Here is a 27,709-nt window from a genome sequence, read left to right as displayed (position 1 = left end):
AAAATGGACAATGAGCGTAGAAACAAGGAGGTGGTCGTGATGTTATTCCTGATCAGTGTATATAATATACATGCTACTGATTTTCTTCTTCCTCTAGCTGACTCTGTTTATACTCCTCTTAAGCGAGCATAGAGAGTAATCCCAGATTCCTCTCATCTTTTCCGACCACTTCCTTCAATCATATGTTTATGTGTATTAAGCACCTACAGAGCTGAATTGCATCTGAACTCACTGGATGCAGTTACCACCATTTGTCATGTGGCAGTAAAGGAATCTATCTATCCAGCTACCTATAGGCTATAACCTCTGTCTGGCTCAAAATGCATGGAAGCCTGTTTCCGCCAGGTAGGAGAAAAAAGGTGATCCTCCCTTGTTTCTGGTTCAAACTGTATCTGGTTTGGATGCTGTAACTCTGTTGGTAAATGTCTGACACCAGGTGGCCAAAACCTACAAGTGCAGTAAACTGTGATTATGAAACTGTGGGAGTGGCCTCGTGATGTCATTCAAGTGAAAGTGGAGTGCCAAGCAGTTTTACAACCAGAATCCGGTTTCTTTCATCAGGACACAAGCCCCGGTTAAAGGCTTCTCCAGCGTTTCGTAGAGGATCTACCCCTGCCGAAGGTAAACTCTAAAGGAGCTCGTCTGGAAAGGTGGAGCTGTGTTTATAGTGTTTCTGGGCACACGGCTTCCTGTAGTGCTCTGTTTGTAAATTCAATTATTGCGAATTATCCTTATTTTTAATTCACCATTCAAAAAACGGACCAGGTGTGCTAGTATACTGGATTTAGGCCGTTTAACTCTTCAGAGCTAGTCAGTTTGGGGTGGCCATTCACTTACATTTGTAAGAGATGCACAGATCAGGCAGAACATTATGACCACCTCATTGTTTCTAGGCTCGTTGTCCATTATAGTAAGTGGAGCTGATAAAGTGGACAATGAGCGTAGAAACAAGGAGGTGGTCAGAATCTTATGCCTTATACTCCTTACGTTTTAATTTAAACCATTAAAATATTTGGTTCAAATCTCAAAGGCCAGAATTTTTTACTCATGTCAGTCAATCAAGTTCCCATGTATGTTCTTACCATCTTTATTATAAAAATGTAAAATTAAGCTGGCTACAGTTATATTAATTCTTTCTTGTGTGGGGAAATAGAGCTGCAATTTAATCTCAACACCACACTCATGGTTGGGTAAGGAGGAGCAGTGCAGGACGGAGGCTGAATGAGGGTTAACGCTGTGCTTTGTGATGGTTTCAACAGTATCGCACTATACATGTGAAGCCTGTTTCTGCCAGGTAGGAGAAACATGATCCCCCTTCGTTTCTGGTTCAAACTGTATCTGGTTTGGATGCTGTAGCTCAGTTGGTAATTGTTTGATACCAGGTGGCCAAAACTTACAAGTGCAGTAAACTGTGAACATGAAACTGTGGGAGTGGCCTCGTGATGTAATTCAGGTGAAAGTGGAGTTCAAAGCTGCTGATAAACGGAAGGAAAGAGAGGCAGTAATTAAAAAAAAAAGACATGTTCTATCATACTTGTCAAAATAATACACCACCAACAGTGAATCTTTTAGCATGTGTAGTAGCCTGTAGTATTATAAGGTGTTGGGATGCAGCCAGAGTGAGAGCTACACACAGGTGATTTTTACTGCTGTAATAAAAGCCTAAAGTCGAGCAGGACATTTGAAGGACGTTCAGAAAAGTGATGAAGGAGTCTGAGCTAGTTTGGACTGTTTTCAACAGTGAAGAAGGCTCTGCTCACACTGAGAACAGTTACTGACTCTCTGACAGTTGGACAGTTTAAACATTTTGTCTTAGCAGATTCCCAACAGGAATTAACTACGAAGTTTTAATCACAACAGCTTCCCCAAAACAGGTGGAGACATGTAGGCCAACAAAACGGAGACGAAAAAATCTGTATTTGCTATCGAAGTCCATATATTCCAACTTTAACCTGTTTGACAAAGTAGAATTGCAAGGTAAACAGTTCAAATGTTGTTTACATTTGTAAAATAGGCTGTGGAGAGACTGTATCGTCCTACCGTGTACATCAACACCTGGTTTTAGCTTCAGTGCACAGTCTGGTTAGCCAAGTTGTTGTTTGCTCAGTACTCAGTGTGCTCCTTTGAATAAAACGGCTTTATTTGAAATTGTTTATAGACAGAGCTGCATGGAGAAGCTTTGCCAAGCGTTTTCATACATTGTGTATATATAAAACAGAAGATTTTTTTGTACATGATGGTCTGTTCAAACGTACAGTGTGAGTCTCTCTCATGCGCACATACAGCAGTCATTAGGTGGAAGGCAGGATACCCCCTGGACAGGTCACTAGTTCATCGCAGGGCAGGCAGACAGACATTGACATTCACTTACATCTAGGGGCAATTTAGCATGTCCAACTGACTGACTGCATGTCTTTGGACTGTGGGAGGAAACTGGAGAATCCGGAGGAAACCCATGCAGACAAAGGGAGAACATGCAAACTCCAGACAGAGAGGACCCTGGTTGCCCGGCCGGGGAATCAAACCCCAGGCCCTTCTTGCTATAAGGCAACAGCGCTGCCCACTGCAACACTGTACCGTCCAGTATGAGTGACCAAAGTACAAAATTTCATGTTCCCTTCAGATATTATTTCTGTCGTCACTGTACTGTTAGAAAGAGACCGATGAGGAACAAAACTATGAAACATAATGTACTTTGTGCACAGCTTTTCTGACGTGGAACCAAACCCACTCTTTACTGCAGTCCTACTCGATTCAAGGTAACTAATATAGGATAGCTAGCTAATGCACTTCATTTAAAATAAGCTACAGTTTAATGAGTTAACTGATATGGTACACTGCACTCGTTTACACTAATAGCTACGTAATCCTAAGAGAGTTCCACAGTGTGGTATCAGACACGGCATCAGTGAGTATTAAAATGTACTTGTATTCAGTCTGGAAAAAGATCAAACAGTCAAAACTTGTTTTTATACATTTTGGATTCCTCACATTTGTTGGTACTGGTAAATAAAGATACTGACACTGCTCTACAATATGTTGACTAAAGCTAATGTTATTATTCGGTGTGATGCCCATGATATTCTGTTGGAAACAAGAATCACTTCTTTAGATTTGGACACACATACCAATCAGGTCTCTGTGTTTCTATCAGTCATGGGTTCCACCAACAGTGTCCTGTCTGAAGATCAGCTCCAGTGCACTATCTGTCTGGATGTGTTCACTGATCCAGTCTCTACCCCATGTGGACACAACTTCTGCGCGGTCTGTCTCAAAGAGTTCTGGGACAGCAGTGTGAACTACCAGTGTCCGGTTTGTAAGGAGGAATTCTCCAAAAGGCCTGAGCTACGTGTGAACACGTTCATCTCGGGACTGGCTGCTCAGTTCAAGGAGGCACTTCAACTGAACTCTAGCGGCACTCCAGGGCAACTTTTCTTTAAGTCGAAGAAGGTGCTGTGCGACTCCTGCACTGACAAAAAGCTGGAGGCTGTAAAGTCCTGTCTGGACTGTGGAGTCTCTTACTGTGAGACTCATCTGATGCCTCACCACACCGCATCTAAACTCAAGAAACACCAACTGATGGACCCTGTGGAGAACCTGGAGGACTACATCTGCCAGAAACATGAGAGACCCCTGGAGCTGTTCTGTAGAGACGACCAGACGTGTATATGTCAGTTTTGCATTGAGGGAGATCACAAGGCTCACAGAACGGTTCCTATAGAGAAGGAGAGTCGAGCAAAGAAGGTGAGGAACATTCAAGCAGAGATAACTTTTATGTTTCTAGAGTGTTTTTGTATAATCTAATCAAAAACCTTTTTTGAATGATGAATTTTTATTTCTTTAAGACTGAGTTGGGAGAGACACATGCAAAAGTTCAACAAATGATCCATGACCGACTGAAAAAGATTGAGGAAATCAAACACTCGGTATACATCAATAAAGTGAGTCTTGACACGTTATCAAATAAATCACATTATATTCAAAAAGTTCCATTCCTAAAACTGGATAAGAAACATTCCAGCCTTGAACCTGTGAAAATAAAGGTGGTAATAGAAAACAATTTGACTTGTGTCTCCTGTTAGAAAAGCACTGAGAAAGAGATTGCAGACAGTGTGGAGGTCTTCAGAGCCCTGGTGCGCTGCATTGTGAGAAGCCAGGCGGAGCTGCTTGAGGTGATGGAGAAGAAGCAGGAAACGGTAGAGAGGCAGGCTGAAGAGTTAATTGAAGAGCTGGAGCAGGAGATCACTGAGCTAAAGAGGAGAGACACTGAGCTGGAGCAACTTGCCCAATCAGATGACCACATCCACCTCCTGCAGGTCAGAGTCCCTCTCAAGTTTCTCAATAATGCAAATCCAGTACATAAAAGACCAGCATTCCCCATGCTGAGGGATTTCTCCTCTCTTGCTGAACTGTAGACTTACCCATCGCTCTGCAGCCCTCTGCGGTCCAAGAACTGGAACAATATCAGTGTTAATACAAATCTGAGTGTGGACACTCTGAGGAGAGCTCTGTCTCAGCTTCAGGAATCACTTGATAAGAAAACAGAGAACCTTGTTGACATTGGTAAGTAATTACTGAACTCTCAGATGTTGTGAGCTTGAGGACAGTTGGAAAAAATGTGGCTTCAGGATGTCATGAAGACCCTGAGACCTTAATGCATGTATGGTAGATTTTTTTCCCTCTTCATTTTCTTACCACTCAGGTGCTCCTCAGCTCATGATATTTAGAAAAGCCAGGAGCGCTATAAAGCAAGTGTATATTTTTTTTGTTTTGTTTTTTGTTTACAGTAGAGCTATAGGCCATAAGATTCTCATACATAATATTGAGAACTGGGTTGGTCTCTTAGGAACTGTCCTAAATTGGTTCAGTTTATACCTGCAAGGCAGATGGAAAATACTGGTCCTCATTCACGAAGCATTCTTAGGAAGACATTTCGTCTTAAAACCCACTTGTGCAGTTTTCACAAATGTTCTGATATTCACCAGTGCTCTCTTATCTGGGATTAGTTTTTGGGTAAGAACAGAATCTACACGCACTCAAGAGCACAAAGGTGTGAACAATTCTGAGGTTTAAGAACACGTCATGACTCTGATGTAGACCTTTTCTTAGTACCTCTTTTGAGAACAAATTTAAGCAAAAACGTAGGAAGATACTTATGAATAAGGCCCAGTGTTTCTGAGAGAGTGCCTGTGACTTGTGGTGTGCCCCAGGGTACAATAATGGGGCTGCTCTTATTCAGTTTATACATGCTTTCTGATGATACTCAGATTTAATTAGCCCTATCCCCAATCAACTATGGTGCCCTTGACCCACTTTGTAAGAGCACATCCCTAAGTGGATGGGACTAAAGTTTCTACAGTTGAATAAAGATAACATATTTTATTTGGGAACAGTAATGAGAGGCACAGACTAGCTGCCTGTTTATTCGAGAGCCCTAAAATCTAAAGAACTAACATATAACCTTGGTGTACTAAGGTACGCTGATCTCCGTTTTAGCAGTCATATCAAAGCAGTTATTAAATTAGCTTTTTATCCTTAAGAACATCAACAAGCTCAGAGATTGTCTGAGTTTCACCAGGTCTGGTTTAGTCATCCACACCTTTATTTCTAGCAGCTTCACCCCATTCTTAAATGCTTATACTGGCTACTAGGCTGTTACAGAATAGACTTTAAGTTACTATAACTGGCCTATAAATGGTTTAATGATGTAGGAGCAGTGTATTTATCTGATTGCTGTAGCAAAATAATCCAAGAAGATCTGTCAGGTCATTAGGAACTAGTCAGATAGTCCTGCTGAAGGTAAAGACTAAACATGGAGTTTGACAGACAGCATTAGAAGAACCCCGACCCTGCACACTTTTAAATCCAGGCTTAAAATGATCCGATTTAAGCAGCTTTCAGCTCTTAGGTCTTTATTATCCTCATTTAATTTTTTATTTCATTTTTATTTTAGTGTTTGGTTTTCTTTTCTTAAATCCAGTATTTTAATCATGTATTTATCATGTTTTTAATTTCTTTTATTTAAACTCTTTTAAAATATTTAATTATATTTGTATTTTTAATGACCACAGTGTATGAAAACTGCAGTATAAATAAACCTGCCTTGCCTTAAAACTCCCATCTATGCCCGTTATAGTATTATGCAGTGTTTAACATTAACATTGCACTGATTTTGCCATGTTTCAGGCATCTAATGAAGCAAAATAAGAACTGTAATATCCTAATGTTGTCCATTACTCTTTTTCAAACAGAACTGAACAGAATTCAGCAGTATGCAGGTTTGTAAGCTCTTACGGATCACATAACCACCTCTTTTACATGCTGTATGTTATCAGCATGTGCTTAATTTGTGTCTCTGTTTCCCAGTGGATGTGACTCTGGATCCTGATTCAGCTCATCCTGCTCTAATCTTGTCCACTGATGGGAAACATGTGAGACACGGAGACTCGCGACAGAATCTACCTGAAAATATTCAGAGATTTGATAGATCCCCCTGTGTTCTGGCAAAGGAGGGATTCGCTTCCAGGAGATTTTACTATGAGGTTCAGGTCAAAAGAAAAACTAAGTGGGCTTTGGGAGTGGCCAGAGAGTCCAGTAACAGGAAGGGAGAGATTACGGCCAACCCTGAGGATGGATACTGGAGTGTCTGTCTGAGCAATAAGACTGAATATGAGGCTCTGGACTCTCCGTCTGTTCCTCTCTCCTTGAAACAGGCTCCCCAGAAGGTGGGGGTGTTTGTGGATTATGAGGAGGGTCTGGTCTCCTTCTATGATGTTGAGGCCAGGTCTCATATCTACTCTTTCACTGGTCAGTCTTTCACTGAGAAACTCTATCCATACTTCAACCCCTGTTCCAATGACGGACGTAAAAACGTAGCACCACTGATCATCGCACCTGTCTTCATCCTATGTGAAGGCATGTCTCAGTGATGGCTCTACCAGTAGGAGGCTAAATAGTCAGCTTAATATTTCACACCTTTATAGGACCTTTACGAGATAAGATAAAAATGTGACTTCTGAGGCACTCAGCTGAGCCTGTAAAACATTTTATGTGCACAAGATACTTCTGCATGCACACAGAAAGCATTTGCTTGTAGGATATAATTTCACAAAAGTTAGAGGGTTTGTGACCCTGTGAGTAGATGAAGATTACTTTAAAATGTTATTGTTGTTTACAAGTTTGTTCCTTTACCTTTAAAAATAAAAGAACATGAACCATATAAACAAACATTTCCTATTAACTTGTCCACTTGGGAATGGGAATTCTACCACTAAAATGTAATAGACGAATATTTTCAGATTATACTTTGTTCTAATTTAATCCTTGGAAACTCCTAGGTGTGACTTTCAGAGGGGTATAAATGTACTGATAAAACTGATAGTTACGGTCCTAAAATCTGATTGGCTGAGCTGTGTAAAATCCACGATAATCCACGTGTATCACTGCACCATGGCAAAACCCTTGTGCTGTTAATGGAATAAGCCTTGACTCTCATGCTGCTCCCATGGACCACCGAGTGTACTGATGAAGTAAAAACCTGATTTTGTTTAAACTGAGGGGCTGGCAAGTTATGTTCTTACCTGCTACTAGGCTAAAATACTAAAAGTGCCCATGACCTAAACAAACCCATCATTATCACAGGCTTGAATTAAAGTACTTACAGTGCGATTCAGCAGTATGAAAGTCTAAAAATGTCACTTTCAATCAGAAGTCGCGTCTCCTCGCCTCCGAGCTCCCTAAATAGTGTGCTAGCTATGAAATAGTGCATCATTTATTGAGTATGGGTGTGGCTGAGACCAAAATGACAATTTCTTATATATATTTTGCACCGCTGGTTTGCAGAATCCAGTATTTAAATTCCTACATAGTGCACTTCTACTACTGGGTTGGGTTTGGCAGGAGTTTTTTCGACCACATTGTACATCTTTACATAGTAATTTCATATGTACAGGCTCAAAGAGAAGGTCCAGCTTGATGTTCAAGTCCCCAACACACCAGCAACATTATAGCCTACTGTTGTTTATTCTCAGTTGTGTAGGTGGGATAATGAAAGCTCTGTAGACACTAAAAGCCCTTGTTGCAGAGACCCAGAAGCCAATGTGGAATCTCCTCTAAGTCCAAGATGGTTCAGCTTTTTAAACAAAATTTTACGCACACACATAACGCAAAATCCATACATTAACATGTGAAAACATCTGGAAAGGCTTATTCTTACAGCCGACAAGGCAGCTAGGCAGCTAGGGCCTCAACTCTCTCTTGTGATCCTAGAGCCCCGAGCTCGGGCTTCGTCGACGCACACAGAGCCTTCTCTTTTCAGCCAGGGCTCCATTGAAACATATGGAGGCTTCTGATGGTACTTTCGGACAGCAAACAGCTACATGTATATTAGAGCCCAATATCCTATCAATACCATATATAACATTTTATCCAGCCTGATACACTTCACTACTGAAGACGATATGATGGCAATAGTAAATAATTCACTTACATGTACATTCTCAGATTCATCCACTCAGGGAAGGGGTTCAAAGCACAACCCATGTATCGTAACGTGTTCTTCCACATGTCGCATTTGCCTGGGAGAATCCCCAAATCTCAGTGTAGCTTTAAATGCTTGAATGGAAATTGAGTAAATATTAAGATCTGTCTCAAACTTTTGTACAACATTGTTCCTAACAGTTGAAACCCCTTTAATACTGGATAAAGTTTTCAGTCTTTCTGAAGGTCAAGTTGTACTTTTTATAAGTGAAAGATTGGCTTCAGTTTATTAAAATGGCCAAGATCACCACAGCTGCAGTTTTCCTACTATGACGGATTGCCAAGGGAACGTTTTCAGACCGAAAGGCATATTCGCCGTCTGTTTACCTGCCTGCTTTTCCTCAGGGCAGGCACAACGTAAATGAGTAAATATTTAGTTGGCTAAATATTTACTTATTTACTGTTACCTAGGATACATCATCGGTATGTGCTGAGGAGTGGCATCTCATTTACATCGCGCTGTGATCACTTGTATAGACATGTATAGACAAAAAAGCTTAGACCAGCATTACCAGTTCTTCTGTTTATCTCGAGGAGCATCATCAACTGCGGACCCTCAATGTGCTATTTATAGCTTTATTTGCGCCTAGTTTTGTACCTTTTCTTCCAATTAAGCCTGAATATCTGTGATCCTAAAACAGTGGAAAATGACAGTGTAATTTCAAACATAGCAATAATTCCGGTGCTAAATCCTAGTTTTAAAAGTCTTTCTCCATTTGTCTGATATCAAGGAGGTTTGTATGTTCGGGTCCATGCTTTTAAAAAAGCAAGCGCAGTTCACAATAAATGACCAAACCAGTTTTACAACCTTTACAAAATGACCTTTGTAAAATGGCTGACTTTGTGTACTCTGGCTCTGTGTGCTGTGACACATGAGCCGAATGCTGCGCTCAGGTGAAATGGGTGGATCCCATCACGCCTTTGTTTCCCATGAATGCACTCATTTCACCTTTTTTTTTTTTAGCACAAGGCATCCAGCTGTCAAACTGCAGCGCTCCAGTCCAAGGTTTCTCCCTCACATAACATCAACACTCCCTTTCTCACAAGCTGCAGTCCGTACATGAATATTTATCATTTGTTTTCAAGATTTCAAGATTATTTTAAACTGATGCTAATAATAATAATAGTTTCTGTACAAATTAAATAATAAACCTCTAAAGTAAAAGTAAAAACTAAGAGGACGGCTTGTTATTTATCAGTAGAATCAATTGGATCAAATGTAAACAGAATCATAGCGATATGATGTCATTTGACTATATTACTGTAAAGTCTATAATTACTATATGTACTATATACATCCACTCAGACCAGCGCATCACACCCTAACACACCACCACCACGTCAGTGTTACTGCAGTGCTGAGACTGACCCACCACCCACATAGTACCTGCTCTGTGAGGGTCCATGGGGGTCCTGACCACTGAAGAACAGGGTAACAGAGTATCAGAGAAACAGATGGACTACAGTCTGTAACTGTAGAACTACAGAGTGCAGCTATACAGTAAGTGGAGCTGATAAGATGGACAGTGAGCGTAGAAACGAGGAGGAGGTCATGATGTTATGCCTGATCAGTGTATGTAGTGCTTACAAGCTCTTGATAATGTAGCCAGTCAGGGATGCTGTATATTCCTCCAAATCAGCTAACTGCCACTAAATTTGCCACTAAAAACACTGAGATGGAATCATTTCCTTGCTTTAACTTTACCAGTGATGTTTTACTGTTTATTATATTAAACATATTAGGTTAATGTATTTTAGCTTAAGCTGATATATTTCAGTAATTTGTGTGTACCTTTGTCCAGCTAATGCAATGGCACGTTAGCACATTAGCTAGTGGGTTAGCACATTGCCATGTTAGCTAGCACATTAGCTCGGGTCTAGAGTGGTACACAGGGATAGAGTGGTAGCTCAAGGATAGGGAGTTAGCCAGCAGTTAGCTCGGGGCCAGGGCCTTCGCTCACAGCTATTGTGTTAAACTGGAGATGGGGTTTTAGCTTGTGGCTAGCGCGAACATGCACCTATGAAAATGATCTGTAGTGATGCTCTTATAAGAAACAGCGGCTGTCTAGTGTGGGTAAAAGCTGTCAAAATGATGTTTTAATGCCCACACAGGTCTAATATTGGTAGAGTGGTTGGTTAGTGTAGTGGTTAACACCTCTGCCTTCTACACTGTAGGCTGGGGTTTAATCCCCCACCTGGGTAAGCACCCTACACTATACCGATAAGAGTCCATGGGCAAGACTCCTTCACCTACCTGTGTAAAAGTGATCAAATTGTAAGTCACTCTGAATAAGAGCGTCCTTCAAATACCATAAAAAAATCTACTAATCATGCAAATTAACATGATGATCTTATGCTCCTTCATTGATTAAGTGACCTTTATTATTCCCACAACGGGGAAATTCCACCTCCACATTTAACCCATCCGTGAAGTGAAACACCACATACACTCTAGTGAGCACACACACACTAGGGGGCAGTGAGCACACTTGCCCGGAGCGGTGGGCAGCCCACTCCGCAGCGCCAGGGAGCAGTTGGGGGTTAGGTGTCTTGCTCAAGGACACCTCAGTCATGTGTTGTCAGCTCCGAGGATCGAACCAGCGACCTTCCGGTCACGAGGCTGGTTCCCTAACCTCCAGCCCACAACTGCCCCAATGTGACCTCCCCTATACTGCCTTGTCTTTTTGTTTGTATTATTGTGCTCTTGTTGTCCGTGTTAAGTGTTATCTATGTACTTTGAACTGTAAGTGTCTTTGGGTCCTTGATAAAGCGCTATATAAAAATAAAGAATTATTATTATTATTATTATCAATAACTGGTTTGTATGAAGGTTCAGAAGCAAAAGCTTGCTTCTTTGCTTGTTTTGTTTTACTGAGGTTTTATATGTTCATTTTACCTTGAAGGGCCTGAATTCAACAACGAGAGCTCCACTGTAATCATTCTCCATAAGGAATGTATGTCAAGCCAAGCCAAGTCAAAAGGCTTTTATTGTCATTCCATCTCTGTACAACACAGTATAGAACACAGTATCAGCAGCGCTGTTCCAGTAGAGGTGTGTGTGAATGTAGAGTATGTGTGTGAGGGGGTTTTCAGTTCAGTCCTTGTGAGTTTAAAAACCTGAGATGTTAATATCTTGATGCCTTCATACTGATTTGCCATTAAATTGTGCCTACAGTTATCTGCCATTACATCAGGTATACCAAATACAGTATATTGTCACTGTCAGGTAAAAATCTATCTTCATTTGCATCTTTTTCCAGATTTGGAAAACACCAGTTTCCTATCACAGTTTCATGATGAATGGACCAACAGAGGTGTTTCAAAATTTGACTATATTAATAAGCCACAACCTACAACATGAAACAACAGCATTGAGTTCCTTTACATGTGGGGTACGCACGTCACATGAGCCTCTTTGAATGACATTTGAATTGCAAAGCTTCTACGCTCTTGAGAGGCAGCGTGCCTTGAGGCACCTGCCACAGGATCTCTTTGTGTTTGTTGAAAAAGTTAAATGACATCTGACCAACTTTTTCTTAGAGTGACTTACCAAATATCTCAAATTCTTACTCTGATGCTCAAGTGTGCACCAATGTCATTTTTAAGTACTTTGAAGAAACCTTTTGCTATTAACTTCCAGTCTGTTCTAGACCAAAACAAGTTGCTCAGACAGCCAACATAACTTTAATAGTCTTTAATAGGGGTCATCAGTCCTATGTATGAAGAGCCAGTGTGGCTGCATGGTTTTAACCCAGCTGACTAAACAACCGCTTAAAAAAATTAAGACCAACTTATTCAACAAGAAAAATGAGGTGGTTCCTTGTGATTGGAATGAAAAACTACATCCTCTCTGACCTTTACATTTAAAACATATAAGACCTTTACATACAATATTAACACAGAGAAATGTTGAGGCTTGTCTTGTTTTCACATAGTAAAAGTTATGAATGAGTGGCATTGTTACGATTTGTCTTTTTTATAGATTCAAATGAAAACGACACAGGCAGAAGTTCGTCAGCTGATCCAGGACAGACTTGAGAAGATTGAGGAAATCAAACCATCTGTAAAGCTCTATAAAGTGAGTCTTAACTGAATTTCAACAGGTTTTCTCCAAAAACATCAATGTCAGATCAGAGGAACAGAAACGGCATAGGTAAAAGCTACCAGTGACCTTAGACAGAATATCCATTTTCCCTTGGAACGTGCTGCACTTGCCACTGTAAGTCAGTACAGATCATACTGTTTAAAATCAGATTGGGCTGTCTGGGAAGGCTCTGAAATGGTTTTACATGTTTGTACCTAACAGAAAGTATTTTGTTAGTATTGTCAAATTTGTATCTGGAAGGAGTGACATTTACTGTGGCGTACCTCAGGGGTTTATTCTGAAGCCACTTGTGTCTTTGGCCAAAATCCTGCACAAAGCTATTGCAATCCAAGTACATATATGCATTTTCATAAAAATACTTTTTATTTGTTTCTTTGTTCGTTTGATATATTGAGCAAAAAATGCATATTGGGTTAATGGTGAAAATCTCCCACTTTCTAGCCAGTGCAGATAACTATCAGCATGGGAGTGGCCTCATGATGTCATGCAGGAAAAACGAAAGTAAAGCAATCCTGTTTGATAAACAGGATCCAGTTACTTTTAGCAGGACACAGTCTTTGGTTTGAAGGATTTCCAGCCACATAAACCCTACAAATAAACTCTGGAAGAGGAGAAAACTGGTAATGTGTCTAGATTTGTTTGTGATGTTTTTTACTTTGAGCTTTTTAAAATGTTCTATGCCAATCACATTTCAGGCTGTGATCATTTGTTTAGCCACAGATTGCACGTATAATAGGTGGAATATGAAGTGGATCAATCACACAAATATGACTAAGATGTAAAGTGAGGTAACACTGCTGTCAGAAGAAAAACTTGTATCTCCAAAATGATAACTTTACAGGAGAAGGAAAAACTTACTTTACTTTTAAAGGAAGTCAGTGGAATCAGACGTTTTTACAGGCCATTTTGAATCATTTCTCTTGGTCCATCCTACATGAAATTTACAAGTAATGTAAATAGTAACAGATATTTTCAAATACTTTCAAAGATATTTCAAATTTGCATAAAAAGGGGCGTCCTCCCTAAGAAAGGGACTGTGTGTTGTTGTGTTGTTTGTTAGTTAAGTGGGGTTGCATGTGCTTAATGTGTTATTTTCTGCTGGGTGTGGCTTTAGTTGAGCGGGTTAAAGTGAGGTGTGAAAGTCCATGGCTTTAAGTGACCTTCTTCCTGTATGTGCTATATTTCAAGTAGGTTTTCTGCCGTGTTTGGAATAAATTTTTGCATATTTCAAACCGAAACTATGGCCTTTCCTGACTCTTCTTCACTTTGCTGTTGCAATATGTACATTCAAGTTATTAAAGAGCAAAAAACCAAGAAATGTCAATACGAAATCACCTTCAAGGTGACTTTGATGATATATCTGTCTCTTTGGTCAGTCATGGCTTCCTCCAGCAGTCTCCTGTCTGAAGATCAGCTCCAGTGCTCCATCTGTCTGGATGTGTTCACTGATCCAGTCTCTACTCCCTGTGGACACAACTTCTGCAGGGTCTGTCTCAAAGAGTGCTGGGACAGCAGTTCAGCCTACCATTGTCGTGTTTGTAAGACAGAATTCCCAACAAGACCTGAACTGTCTGTGAACACGTTCATCTCTGGACTGGCTGCTCAGTTCAAGAAGTCAGTTCAGGTCAAATCCAGCAGAGCTCCAGAGAAACCTGGCAAATCTCAGGTGCTCTGTGACTTTTGCTGTGACACGAAAAATGCAGCTCTGAAGTCCTGCCTGATCTGTATGGCCTCTTGCTGCGACACTCATCTGGAACTTCATCAGACAGTTGCTTCATTCAAAAAACACAAACTGATGGACCCAGTGGAGAACCTGGAGGACTACATCTGCCAGAAACATGAGAGACCCCTGGAGCTGTTCTGTAGAGACGACCAGACGAGTGTGTGTCAGTTCTGCACTGAAGGAGACCACAAGACTCACAGCACTGTTCCTATAGAGGAGGAGATTCAAGTGAAGAAGGTGAGAGACATTCAGACAGAGAAATAATGACTCGTCTTCTTTTCACATAGTAAAATGTGTCTTGTTTTCATAGATTCAAATGGAAACGACACAGGCAGAAGTTCATCAGATGATCCAGGACCGATTAAATAAGATTGAGGAAATCAAACAATCTGTAGAGCTCAATAAAGTGAGTCTTAACTAAATTTCAATGTTTTTTATCAAAAATAAAAAGGATGTCAGGTCATAAAACAGAAACCGAATAAGTAAACGTTGCCAGTGACCTTTGACCTAATACTGATTTCCCCATGAACATGCTGCATTTCACCCGGTAAATCAACAAAGATCATAAATAAGATTGGACTGTCTAGAAATGCTATGAAGTGGTTTTACATGTGTGTAGCAGACAAAATACTTTGCTATTCTTACTAAGTTTGTATCTGGAAGGAATGATATTTATCATAGAGTACCTCAGGGGTTTATCCTTGGGCCACTTTTATTTTGCTTATACATGCGACTCACCTATATTATGAACGATCATGGAGTCAACTCCGTAGCTATGCAGATTATAGGCCAAATTATGCTTCTGTTGCACCTGTTGAAATGAGTGCTGAAGACCTTAAGTCTCACATAGATTGGTATAACTAAAACAGCATCACGACATAAAACTGTGGATCGTCTGAACACCAACTTTTTACAACAGTCTTCTATCCGTTATTATTTATTACTTTCTTCACTTTGTCCAATGTCCAATATTTTACTCATTCTATTATTATCAATTTGCTTTTCTCTAATGCTTGATTTAATGTAATATAAAGCACATTGAGCTGCATTTTAATGCAGTGAAAGCTGCTGTCAATATCATCATTGTTAGAAAAGCACAGAGAAGGAGAAAGCAGACAGTGTGGAGGTCTTCAGAGCTCTGCTGCGCTGCATTGAGAGAAGCCAGGCGGAGCTGCTTGAGGTGATGGAGGAGAAGCAGAAAGCAGCAGAGAGGCAGGCTGTAGAGTTCATTAAAGAGCTGGAGCAGGAAATCACTGAGCTAAAGAGGAGAGACACTGAGCTGGAGCAGCTCTCCCACACTGAGGACCACCTCCACCTCCTACAGGTCAGAGTCCCTCTGTTTCTCCATAGTAATGCAGTCCATCACAGGACAGCGCTGCCCATGCTGAGGGGTTTCTCCTCTCTCCTGCTGGACTGTAGGTTTACCCGTCCCTCTGCAGCCCTCCACCCACCAAGAACTGGACTGAGGTCAGGATTAACTCTCATCTGAGGGTGGAGCCTCTGAGGAGAGCTCTGTCACAGCTTCAGGAAGCACTCAATAATGAGAAGGACAAGCTTCCTGACATAAGTAAGTATTTAAAACAATTGGATGTTCAGCCGAAATGAGTTTGGAATAAAATGTGATTGTATGAAGTCATTAAGATCCTGATACTGGACAGTGTTTGTGGTTTATAGTAATGAAGTATTGGATTAAGAACATTTTGAACAAATGATCTTGTCTATTCTTTTCCAAACAGAACTGAAGAGAGTGCCAGAGTATGCAGGTCTGTGGGCTCTTATTGATCATATGACTAAATATGTGAGTCTGCGCTATTACATTCTGTTAAATGGGTTAAACTGTGTGTTTCTCTCTCAGTGGACGTGACTCTGGATCCTGATTCAGCTCATCCTAAACTCATCCTGTCTGATGATGGAAAACAAGTGGCACTTGTAAAAAAACAAAAGAATCTCCCCGAAAACCCAGAGAGGTTTGATCGTTGTGCCTGTGTGCTGGGAAAGGAGGGGTTCTCCTCAGGGAGATTTTACTATGAGGTTCAGGTCAGCGGAAAAACTGCGTGGGATTTAGGAGTGACCAGAGAGTCCAGTAACAGGAAGGGACAGATTATACTGAGTCCTAAGAATGGATATTGGACTGTGTGGCTGAGAAATGAGACTGAATATAAAGCTCTGGACTCTCCTCGTGTTCCCCTCTCCCTGAAAGAGGCTCCCCAGAAGGTGGGGGTGTTTGTGGATTATGAGGAGGGTCTGGTCTCCTTCTGTGATGTTGAGTCCAGGTCTCATATCTACTCTTTCACCGGTCAGTCTTTCACTGAGAAACTCTATCCGTATTTCAGCCCCTCTGACAATAAAGGTAAAAATTCAGCATCACTGATCATCACACCTGTTGAACATTAAAAATGAGGTTTATTTCAAGCATTACTGTGACAGAAGAACGTGTGCTGTGGCGCTGTAGACCATAATTAATAATAGGCCTTTTTATTGCAGATCTTCTTTTAATGAGATAATGAAATAATTTGCCTACATAGGAGTCACAGCTTTTTATACACAGATAATGTATCACTTTAGGCTCAGATAAAAATTCTGTTTCATCGATTTCTTTTTCATTAGCATATGCTGAATGTAAATATTCATGATGTTTATATTTTAGTTTGTTACACATTTCTAAAGTGTACATGTCAATATTTCAAATGAGCACAATGTAATTATGTGTTAAAATGAATCAAAATAAACTCGAATATCTCTTTATAATGTAAAAGCTACTTATCTAATTCTGTTCTTTTTCTCTCCGAGTGACACACAATGCAGCTGTGGGCATTTTAAACACGTCCACTTTGTAGTTCTACAGTTACAGACTGTAGTCCATCTGTTTCTCTGCACACACACACACACACACACACACACACACACACACATATATATATATATATATATGTGACCCTTCCTATTGGGTGTTCGTCTGCCCTTGGTCAGTGATGGACACCGGATTGGGATGATGCAGTTTTTATTAGCCTGTAATGAGTATGGCAACCACAGTATAAATTTCTCTTCATACTTCGGTCAGCGTACAACACGGCAGCATGCAACCATTCTACTGCCGAGACTGCAGTAGTCTAGATACATCTCCACAATAAACCAATGACCAAGACATATAATTCATGAAAATAATACAATTACCTTTACAAATTGCTACGATCGTATAGTGGTAGAAGTGCTTGTGTTTCCATATTATGTTCAGTTTTTTTTAAAGATTTATACAAGTCTACATTTTACATTCACATCAGGGTCAATTGTCACAGTATCAATATGAACTATATTTTACAGCTACATCATCCCTTTTTAAATTAGTGGAACATCAACAAAAAGGTAAAATATGAAATAGTGCCATCTGGTGGCGAACACAAAATATGGCACCCAAACCACATGGTGAAACTAAAAATAAGCTAGTTAAACCAGCTAGCATTGCTGTGCTCATTCATACCATGAAAATACATAAAAACATGAATAGAACATGTAGAACCTGTAATGAGTATGGCAACCACAGTATAAGTTTCTTTTCATACTTCGGTCAGCGTACAACTAAGGAAAGCTATTGTTAGCACAGTTCAGTTCAGGTTTAGCTTCGAATTTATAACTCTTTAAATAAAGCATTTTGGAAGAGCCCAACTAAGTATACTGGTCTCTGTGACATGTATTTCAACACAATAGGGACAAAAGTCGAGCACTACAACGCTTTACATAGCTTTTGCAGTTTTGCTGAGCTGAACATACAAGGCTGTACTCACCACTGCAGCATGCAACCATTCTACTGCCGAGACTGCACTGAATCACCTATATATACAGAAACTGTAATACGCTGACCAACCAGCGGGTGGTGCCAAAACCCATTTAGCAGGAATTTCATAACATAACATTAATACAACTATTGTACACCGTTACATATATATATATATATTTGTTACAGCTGTGCCTATATGTGTATATTGTACTTTGTGTTTCTTGTTCTTTGTGTCTTTGTATCCCTCCATGTCCCTAGGTGGAGCTGTCCCTAATTCTGCCAGAGACGTCCCTCCATTAAACCTAATAAAAAGGTGGCAAAAACCCAGACGAGGGAGCGAGAGAGTAAGCAGAGTGTGGAGAGAGAAACCTCTGATTTATGGCTGTTTTGTTGGCTGTGTGCTGCGTGGGTGCTGCGTGGGTGTTTGCTGTGGTTTTGTAACCTGAGTTCTGGGTGTTCAGCTCAGGTAGACTGTGTGTATAAGTAGTTTCTCTGTTCATTGTGTCTGTGCCAAAAGGGAGTAAGTGCCATTTTCGTTGCATGTACCTTTTTCCCCTGTTTCCCATTTAAGTTAGGGAGTTAGGTTAGTTGTCTGTCTTTTGTTTGATTTTGGTTTGCTTAGGGTAGTTAGGTTTTGTGGGTGGAGTTAGTGGGTTTGGTTTGTTATTTTGGCCTGGCTTGCCCCTGGAGAGATGGCTTGTTTGTAAATAGTTGAAAATAATTGTAAATACACTTTGAACTGAGTAATAACTTGTGTGGTTTTCATACGCCCCACTGTATTACATTTTCTGGCCTCATACCGCGCGGCAGGAACATAACATTTGGGGGCTCGTCCGATGTCTTTTCGGGTAGGGTTGTATTTGGTGTTCTTTTGCTCTCCTTGCCGTTGAGGGGCTTCTCCTGGCTCTTGTGTCCTTTGTGGTGTTGTGATGGTTGGGGTCTCTTTTTTTCCTGGTCCTTTGTGTTGGATTACTTTTGCCTAGTGGGACCTTGTCCTTGCGTGCTTTTTTTTGGTGGGTGTGGTGTGTTTTGTTTGCTTTTTTTTGTTGTGAAAATGGAGAGGTTTGTGTTGTCTCCGTCTGTGGAGGCTTTGTTGCGGTGTAGAAAGGCTGACTTCTTGTTGGTGGTGGAGTTTTAAAATATACCTGTGGCATGTACTGCTAGACAGGAAGAGATTAGAGAGACGGTAATTCTGAAGCTGTGTGAAGACCGGAGGTTGCCTGTGTCCCCTGATTCCCCTTGGGCTGTGGCCCAAGCTGCTGTATTACATGGGTTGGCCAGGGCAGTGTCGCTGTAGGGGATGGTGGTGTTTTGTCCATGGTGGTGGGTGCAGGGCATTTCACCAGGAAGTTCCCTGTGCATGGATCTAGTCAGGAGTCCTTCCTCAAGACAACCTGTCTTGAACTCTTCCAAGTTTGATGTCCGCAAACATCTCTCACCTTCTTTCAGGGACTCAGCGGTAGATTCCTATTTTACTGCTTTTGAGTGTGTAGCAGCCACTCTACACTGGCCCAAAGACATGTGGTCTTTACTTTTACAATGCAAACTCGTTGGTAAGGGACAGAAGGTGTGCTCTTCTTTAACTGTAGAGCAGAGCCTGGACTATGATAAAGTTAATGCGGCTGTACTCGGAGCTTACGAGTTGGAGCCTGAGGCCTATAGGCAACGATTTTGGTCTCACCAGAAAACTGCAGACCAAACCTTTGTTGAACTTGCTCATGAGAAAGTTTATTTGAGAAGTGGTGTTCTGCCTCAAAGTATTTGCTTTTACTGTCAACGCCCAGGTTACTTAATTGCCAACTGCACTGTGTGGAACAAAAAGAAAAACAAGCCCAAGGATGCCGCTTGCATTTCTGCTCCTGAATCAATGCCAAGTAAAGATCCTTGTGCAGTTGCCTTCCATCCATTTATTTTGGATGGCTTTGTTGCTTTGTCTGACAAAGAAAAGTGTCAAAAGCCAGTTAGCATCCTGCAAGATACAGGAGCAGCCCAATCTTTTATCTCCAGTAAGGTGCTTACTTTAACAGAGGGAACTTTTTGTGGTTCATATGTAGTTGTATGTACACCACATTTACTTAAGGTCAGAGTTAGTCAGTGAGATGGTACAGGTAGCTGTACAGGAGAAATTACCAGTTTTATTCTTGGTAATGACCTTGCTGGTGGCAAGGTGTTCCCTGTTCCTGACGTAGTACCTGAGCCTTCCCCACCTGCTGAGGAAGATGCATTACAACAAGAGTTTCCTGCTGTTTTCTCGGTGTCACTACTAGAGCCCAAAAGGTAAGAGGAAACTTACTTTTCCAATTGACCTCTCCAATCTATTTGCTGACGATACAGATCAAAAACTCACTATAGATTCTGTGAATAGCTGTGATAGTTTGTCAAAGTTGGTGCCTTCTGTCTGTCATGAGCTAACTCTCCGTTAGCGCGTCACTGCGAGCGACTGAGAGCGACTGAGAGCGACAGAGAGCGCGTCACTGCGAGCGACTGAGAGCGACAGAGAGCGCGTCACTGCGGTAAAGTTTGTTGTGCTATCAGCATTTAAATCAACAAGAAGCGGTAAGTGGCTAAATATCATGGCTTCTGCTGGTTGCTTCGTCTGCGCAGAGTGTGGCATGTTTAGCCTAACGCCCTTTTCCGCCTCTAGTGATAGCGATAGCGTTTGTACTAAGTGCCAGCTAGTTAGCTGTTTGGTGGAGAAGGTCGACCAGTTAGAAGTGCGTATCCGGGGATTATTAAGGGATAGGCAGCCAGAGGCAGCGTTAGCAGCCCCCGGTACCCTAGGGAGAGTTAGCACCCCTTCGACTCCGGCGTCAGAGCCCTCACAGCGGGGCGAATGGGTGACGACTCGGCGGTCTAGCCGGAAAGCTAAGGCTAATGCTAACGCTGAGGCCAAAGCTAGCCCACTGGAACACCACGCTCCTCCCATTCGCGTGTCAAACAGGTTTGCCCTGCTCAGTGAAGCACCCACTGTGAAGCCTGTTAAAAGCACTCTGGTCATAGGAGACTCGATTGTTCGACACGTGAAGTTAGCTACTCCGTTAGGGGCGCCAGCGGTTACAGTTAGATGCTTATCGGGAGCCAGAGCGCCAGACATTAGTGGCAACCTTAGATTAGCTGATAGGAGATATTCGAGGATAGTCATTCATGTAGGGGCCAATGATATCCGTCTGCGGCAGTCAGAGATAACTAAGGCTAATATTAAAGAGGTGATTAAACAGGCCCAGACGATGTCCGATGCCGTAATCTGCTCTGGCCCCATCCCAATGCGGCGCGGCGCTGAGGCCTACAGCAGGCTTACGGCGTTAAACTGCTGGATGTCCAAGTGGTGTTCCGAAAATCAAGTGGGCTTTATAGATGATTGGTTACGATTTGAGGGCAAGCCTGGTCTTATAGGTAGGGATGGTGTCCACCCCACGCGGGAGGGTGCTGCCTTACTTTCGTGCAGCATAGCACATAGTCTTTTAGTTAGTCGGCAGAGTAGTGTAAACCGCTGCTGACAATCCAGAGCCGGGACCAGGCTGCAGACAGACAGGCTAATCCGACCGTCTGCGATCCGCCTTGAGGCGTCACCTAAGATTAACCTTATTGAGACTGCGTCTTTGCCCCGAATTAAAACTAAATTTAATCACAGAAAAACTCAATCAGTCTGCTTAAATAACCTTATCAACATATATCCATGTTCTGATGATGGCACTAACACCTTCAATCTAAAACTTGGACTACTCAATATAAGATCATTAAACTCTAAAACAGTCGTCGTAAATGAAATTATAAGCGATCATAAATTTGACTTTTTTTGTCTTACTGAAACGGGTTAGACCAGATGAATATTTAGCTTTAAATGAAGCCACGCCTGTAGGCTATAATTATGCACATAGGCCAAGACTAACAGGCAAGGGAGGTGAAGTCTGTGTAATATACCAAAATACTCTCGATATTAGTCAGAAACAATGCAACACTTTTACTTCCTTTGAGGTCCTCTCTATTCACGTTACAAATCCGGTCACAAAAAAGAAGGCGTTTTCATTATTTAACATTTACAGACCACCAGGGCCCTACTCTGAATTCATAAAAGAATTTAGTGACTTCGCTGCAAACCTGGCTGTGTGTAATGATAAAGTAATGATTGTAGGAGATTTTAATATTCACTTTGAGAAGGTACACGACCCATTAAAAAGGGCATTTACCTCAATCCTAGACTCTGTTGGTTTTACCCAAAATGTAACAGGGCCTACACACTACTGTAGTCATACGTTAGATTTAGTTTTGACACTAGGTCTTAACATAGACCTAGAAGCTTAATATCTTACCGCAAACCTCAGCAATCTCCGACCATTACTTAATTTCATATGAGCTACGATTTAGCCATAACATATATACGTCCCCTCGTTATTCAACAAAGCGCACAATAAAACCATCTACCGCCCTACAATTTATAGAAAATCTCCCAGAGTTATCAACCCCAGTCTCCACTCCATCAGATCCAATTGAACTAGATTTACTAACCGATTATTTAGAAAATACCTTACGATCCACCTTAGAAAATGTGGCCCCACTTAAAATAAAAAGAATAAGGCAGAAAAAGTTCGCCCCGTGGTACAACGATAAAACCCGGACCTTAAAACAAACAGCTCGGAAATTAGAGCGGAAATGGCGTCATACCAAACTAGAAGTGTTCCACACTGCCTGGAAGGACAGCCTTATAGAGTATAGAAATGCTCTCACTGAAGCTCGCTCAGCATATCTGGCCTCGCTGATCGAGAATAATAAGTATAATCCTAGAGTTCTGTTTAATGTGATTTCCCAAATCACACAAAATCAGGCAGGTACTGAACCAGAAATCCCAGCAACTCTCACTAGTGAAGTTTTTATGGACTTCTTTAATAATAAAATTGATAATATTAGACAACAAATTCAACCCACAGTATCAAATTCAAATCCAGCTTGGCTGCCATCTGACTTGGCTGATATAGAACAAAACACAGCTGTAGAAAAGAGTCTGGAAACCTTTTACTCCCTCCCACAGCTGGAGCTAGAGAAGATGATCTCCTCTGCAAATTGCACAACCTGCACACTCGATGCAATTCCATCAAAATTACTCAAAGAAGTACTGCCAGTTATTATAAACCCTATCTCAACTATTTTAAACTCATCCCTTAGTCTGGGCCATGTACCCAAAGCTTTTAAACTAGCAGTTATGAAACCTCTGATCAAGAAACCAAATCTTGATGTCACCGTTTTGTCCAATTACAGGCCTGTTTCTAACTTACCGTTTATATCTAAGATCTTAGAAAAAGCTGTGGCCCAACAACTTAGTTCATATCTACACAAGAACCATATATATGAAAAATTTGAGTCTGGATTCAGGCCACACCATAGCACTGAGACGGCTCTAGTTAAGATAACTAATGATCTTCTCCTTGCCTCTGATCAAGGCTACATATCTCTCTTAGTGCTACTTGACCTTAGCGCGGCTTTTGATACAATTGACCACAATATTCTCCTAGAAAGGTTAGAAAACATGGTTGGAGTCACAGGGACGGCCCTATCATGGTTCAGATCTTACCTATCAGAACGTTATCAGTTTGTTAGTGTAAACAATTTATCTTCCAATTATTCAAAAGTGAGATTTGGAATTCCGCAGGGGTCTATATTAGGACCATTACTATTTACACTATACATGTTACCGTTAGGCACAGTTATAAGTAACCATGGCGTAAACTTTCATTGTTATGCAGATGATACTCAACTGTACATATCAGCCAAGCCTGATGACCAACACAGGTTAAAGAAAATGGAGGACTGTGTAAAAGACGTGAAAGGCTGGATGTCACACAACTTCCTCCTATTAAACAGTAACAAAACAGAGGTTCTCCTTCTGGGTCCAAAATTAGCAAGAAGTAAATCACCAGATTTAATCCTAAATCTCGCCGACTTTCCAGCCGCACCTGGATTAGCAGCAAAAAATCTTGGCGTTATAATGGATTCAGATTTATCAATCGATCAACACATAGGCAGCATCACTAGGACAGCTTTTCTACATCTTCGCAACATCGCCAAGATCAGAAATGCCCTATCCCTGCATGATGCAGAAACACTAGTACATGCCTTTATTACTTCTAGGCTAGACTACTGTAATGCGCTACTGTCAGGATGTTCGAGCAGGAATTTAAACAAACTCCAACTAGTCCAAAACGCCGCAGCCAGGGTCCTCACTAAAACTAGAAAATTTGAGCATATTAGTCCAGTGCTATCATCACTTCATTGGCTACCAATTAAATTCCGTATTGATTATAAAATCCTTTTACTGACTTATAAAGCCCTACATGGTCTTGCTCCTGAATACCTGCAAGACCTTATTTCTCATTATGAGCCATCACGACCACTCAGATCCCAGAGCGCTGGCTTATTAATAGTTCCTAGAATTCAGAAGGTTTCATCTGGGGGAAGAGCTTTTTCTTATAAAGCCCCCAAACTCTGGAATGATCTTCCAGAAACTGTTCGGGACTCAGACACAGTCTCAATCTTTAAGACTAGGCTGAAAACACACTTGTTCAGTTTAGCTTTTGGTAGGTAATGTTCCCCCTTAGATAAAGGCAGCAGATCCAGGGGTCCATGGACACAGGGAATTATAGTAAACTGAGACGCTGGTGCTGTCGTCCCGCTGCTCGCACGCGGTCACTCAAGTTTGTGGACGGTGGAGCGGAGGGATGCCGAACTGTTTCAGAGTGCTGCCGTGTCTGTGTGTCCTTCTGGTTCTCTCCTTTTAGTTAAGCTGTCATAGTCAGATCTGCCGGAGTCGTTAGCCACACTCTGTAAATGTTTACATTCCCTGTTTATGTACAAACGGATAGAACAACACTAATTACATTTACCTGCTTTTTTTCCGAGTATACAACCGCCAAAATGTCCGGCTGGACACTGAAGGACGACTGACTGCCGAGCCCCCCTGCTACCCACTTCAGACCAGCTGCCCACGCCCCAGCTACCACCAACTACCTTGAATGAGCTGCCCACCCTACGCTGATGTTCTCATAGACTCCTAGATATTCCTAATATCAATATTACTGCTGATAATATTAGTAGTATAATCACTTGTAGGTAGTTTGACCAGAGGAGGATGGGTCCCCCCTGGTGAGCCTGGTTCCTCCCAAGGTTTCTTCCTCAGTTCTGAGGGAGTTTTTCCTTGCCACTGTTGCCCCCGGCTTGCCCACTGGGGGGTTTCTGTACATTCTGTACATTCTTACAGTCCTGTTGAAACTTTGTCTTTTCTGAAATTCTGTAAAGCTGCTTTGTGACAACATCCGTTGTAAAAAGCGCTATACAAATAAATTTGATTTGATTTGATTTGATCTCCCTGTAACTCGTGCTAAGTTACTGATTGCTCAAGAGAGTCGCTTGCCAACTCTAGGTCTGCTGTGGTGGACCAGGGGAAAATTTATGAAGTCCCAGTTGCTTTTTTTCAAAATAATGAATTCTTAAAGAGAAAGTGGGCTCCTTTAGTAGCTTCAAATGAGTGGGACAGTATGTTTCAAATTGTGGTACCTGAGAAGTATAAGGCCCTATGTGCTAAGACTAGCCCATGATCATGTCATGGCCAGTCATTTGCATATCAAAAAACATATAAACACATCTTGCAGCATTTCTTCTGGCCTGGTCTAAAGACTGATATGGTGAAATTCGTGTCATGCTTGTCAGATTGCTGAGAAACCTAATCAAGGTATTGCCCCAGCACCATTGTGTCCTACACCTGCAGTAGGTGAACCTTTTTGAACATCTTTTGCTGGATTGCATCGGCCCTCTCCCCAAAACTACAAATGGTAATCCGTACCTACACTGTCGTGTGTGGCCATTCATTTTCCACTCATTTTCTTTGAGGAGCATCACAGCTAAGTCTGTCTCTAGAGCGTTAGTACATCTCTGCACTATTTTTGGTTTACCAAAAACCGTTCAGACTGACCAGGGAACCAACTTTACTTCCAAATTGTTTTCTCAAGTACTCCAACAGTTGAATGTAGAGCATCATACTTCATCAGCATTCCATCCAGAATCTCAGGGAGCCCTCGAGACTCTAAAAACTCGTTTGCAGACATTCTGTGTTGAGTCTGAAAAGAAGTGGGATGACTGGATACCCCTCCTTATGTTTGCTCTCCGTGAAGTTGTATGGGAGTCCACTGGTTTAAGCCCAGCTCATCTGGTGTTTGCACACACGGTGCGTGGTCCTTTTGAAATTGCTTAAAGACCAACTGTGAAATGGGTCTTGTTAAGATATGTGAACAGATTTTGTGAAAAACTTTATAAAGCTTGTGATGTCTCTCTTCTGCACAGTCTACCATGATTGTGACCTTTGACAAAAAGGCAAAGCCCTGAGAATTCAAACCCCATGACAAAGTTTTGTTGTTGCCCCTGCCTGGCTCTGCTGGTCTGTATTTTTCTGGTCTGTATGAGGTTCACAAGAAGTTGAGTGAAGTCAGTTATGTAATCTCTACTCCAGACTATAGGCATAAGCATAGTGTGTACTACATAAATATGTTGAAGCCATATGTGACCCGTGAAAGTACAGAGTGCCCTACACTAGCCGCAATGACAAATAGAATGTGGCTTAGATGTTTCCTCCTTCTCCTCAGGGTGAGGCCCCTGATTTGACAGTTCTATCTGGCCTGGCATGGTATCATGTTCAGAAAATCTGTCCCTATGCCTAGACACTCCACCACATTGTCCAAGTATTCTTTTACCACACAGAGGCCCAGCTCATTTCTGTCAAGCGTTGATTTCACCCTGATTGTCCCTGGCAAGCTGGTGCACCACATGAAAAAGACAGCAAAACTAATCAGCATATTCTGCTCTGATAATGCTGCCCTCCTCCAGCCCTGGTGGGCTCCCAAAATGCAGCTCAAAGGATTTCAGTTCATATCCAAACATAAGGAGAACCGGAGTGATCCTGGATGACTCCTGCACAACAGAGCAGCAAGCCAGCTAGACCAGGGGCAAATGTTAGTCCTGGTCATGCTTGTGCTGCTCAGTGACAGTGACCACCTGAGAAATGAGCATTCAGTTGAAACTCTTCACGAGACTCGAGAAAGTGGAGCACTGTGGACCAGGTGTTGTGGATGGCCAGCCAGTTGCAAACCTCAGCCTTGAGCGCTGACTCGAAGATGTGCCCCTGGTCACTTTGGAGCTCTTCCAGCATGGCAAATTGGTAGAAGAACTCCTACCAGCCGCGCCGCTGTGGTGACCACACTCTGATCTGGGACCGCATATGCCTCGGGCCATTTAGTGAAATAATCCATGACCATGAGTACATAGTGGTTAAACTATGCAGCCTCTGTGGCGGGAAAGGGGACTAGGATGCCCACTGCTACTCTCTATCGAGGTGCTGGAGTGGAGGGATTGCAGGAGAGCATGCAACAGCTGTGATGGCCCTTTCTTGGCTGTACACAGGTTACAACAGTTCACATAGAGCTCCACATCCACGTGGCAGCCTGGTCCATAGAATCTCTACTGCAGCTGCTTCAGGGTCTTGCCCACCCCAATACACTGCCAGATGTGCCTATGAGGCAATGGTTTC

At 41.8% G+C, this 27,709-nt stretch overlaps 1 protein-coding gene across 1 annotated transcript; it reads left to right on the top strand.

Annotated features, from left to right (window-relative positions):
• Nucleotides 1-553: 553 nt before the first annotated feature.
• On the top strand, nt 554-17,055 carry LOC108441975. Its single transcript, XM_037533311.1, has 13 exons — nt 554-621; nt 3,155-3,744; nt 3,846-3,941; nt 4,083-4,316; nt 4,416-4,563; nt 6,252-6,278; nt 6,367-6,925; nt 13,835-14,603; nt 14,677-14,772; nt 15,457-15,690; nt 15,786-15,933; nt 16,103-16,129; nt 16,222-17,055. Exons 2-13 carry the CDS (start codon nt 3,157-3,159, stop codon nt 16,758-16,760), a joined length of 3,465 nt encoding a protein of 1,154 aa, XP_037389208.1. The 5' UTR covers nt 554-621; nt 3,155-3,156; the 3' UTR covers nt 16,761-17,055.
• Nucleotides 17,056-27,709: the final 10,654 nt, after the last annotated feature.

Source organism: Pygocentrus nattereri, chromosome 2 (assembly GCF_015220715.1).
Source record: "Pygocentrus nattereri isolate fPygNat1 chromosome 2, fPygNat1.pri, whole genome shotgun sequence".
Classification (NCBI taxonomy): Eukaryota; Metazoa; Chordata; class Actinopteri; order Characiformes; family Serrasalmidae; genus Pygocentrus; species Pygocentrus nattereri.
The sequence above is the reverse complement of the archived record's forward strand: the minus strand, read 5'-3'. Positions and strand labels throughout refer to the sequence as shown.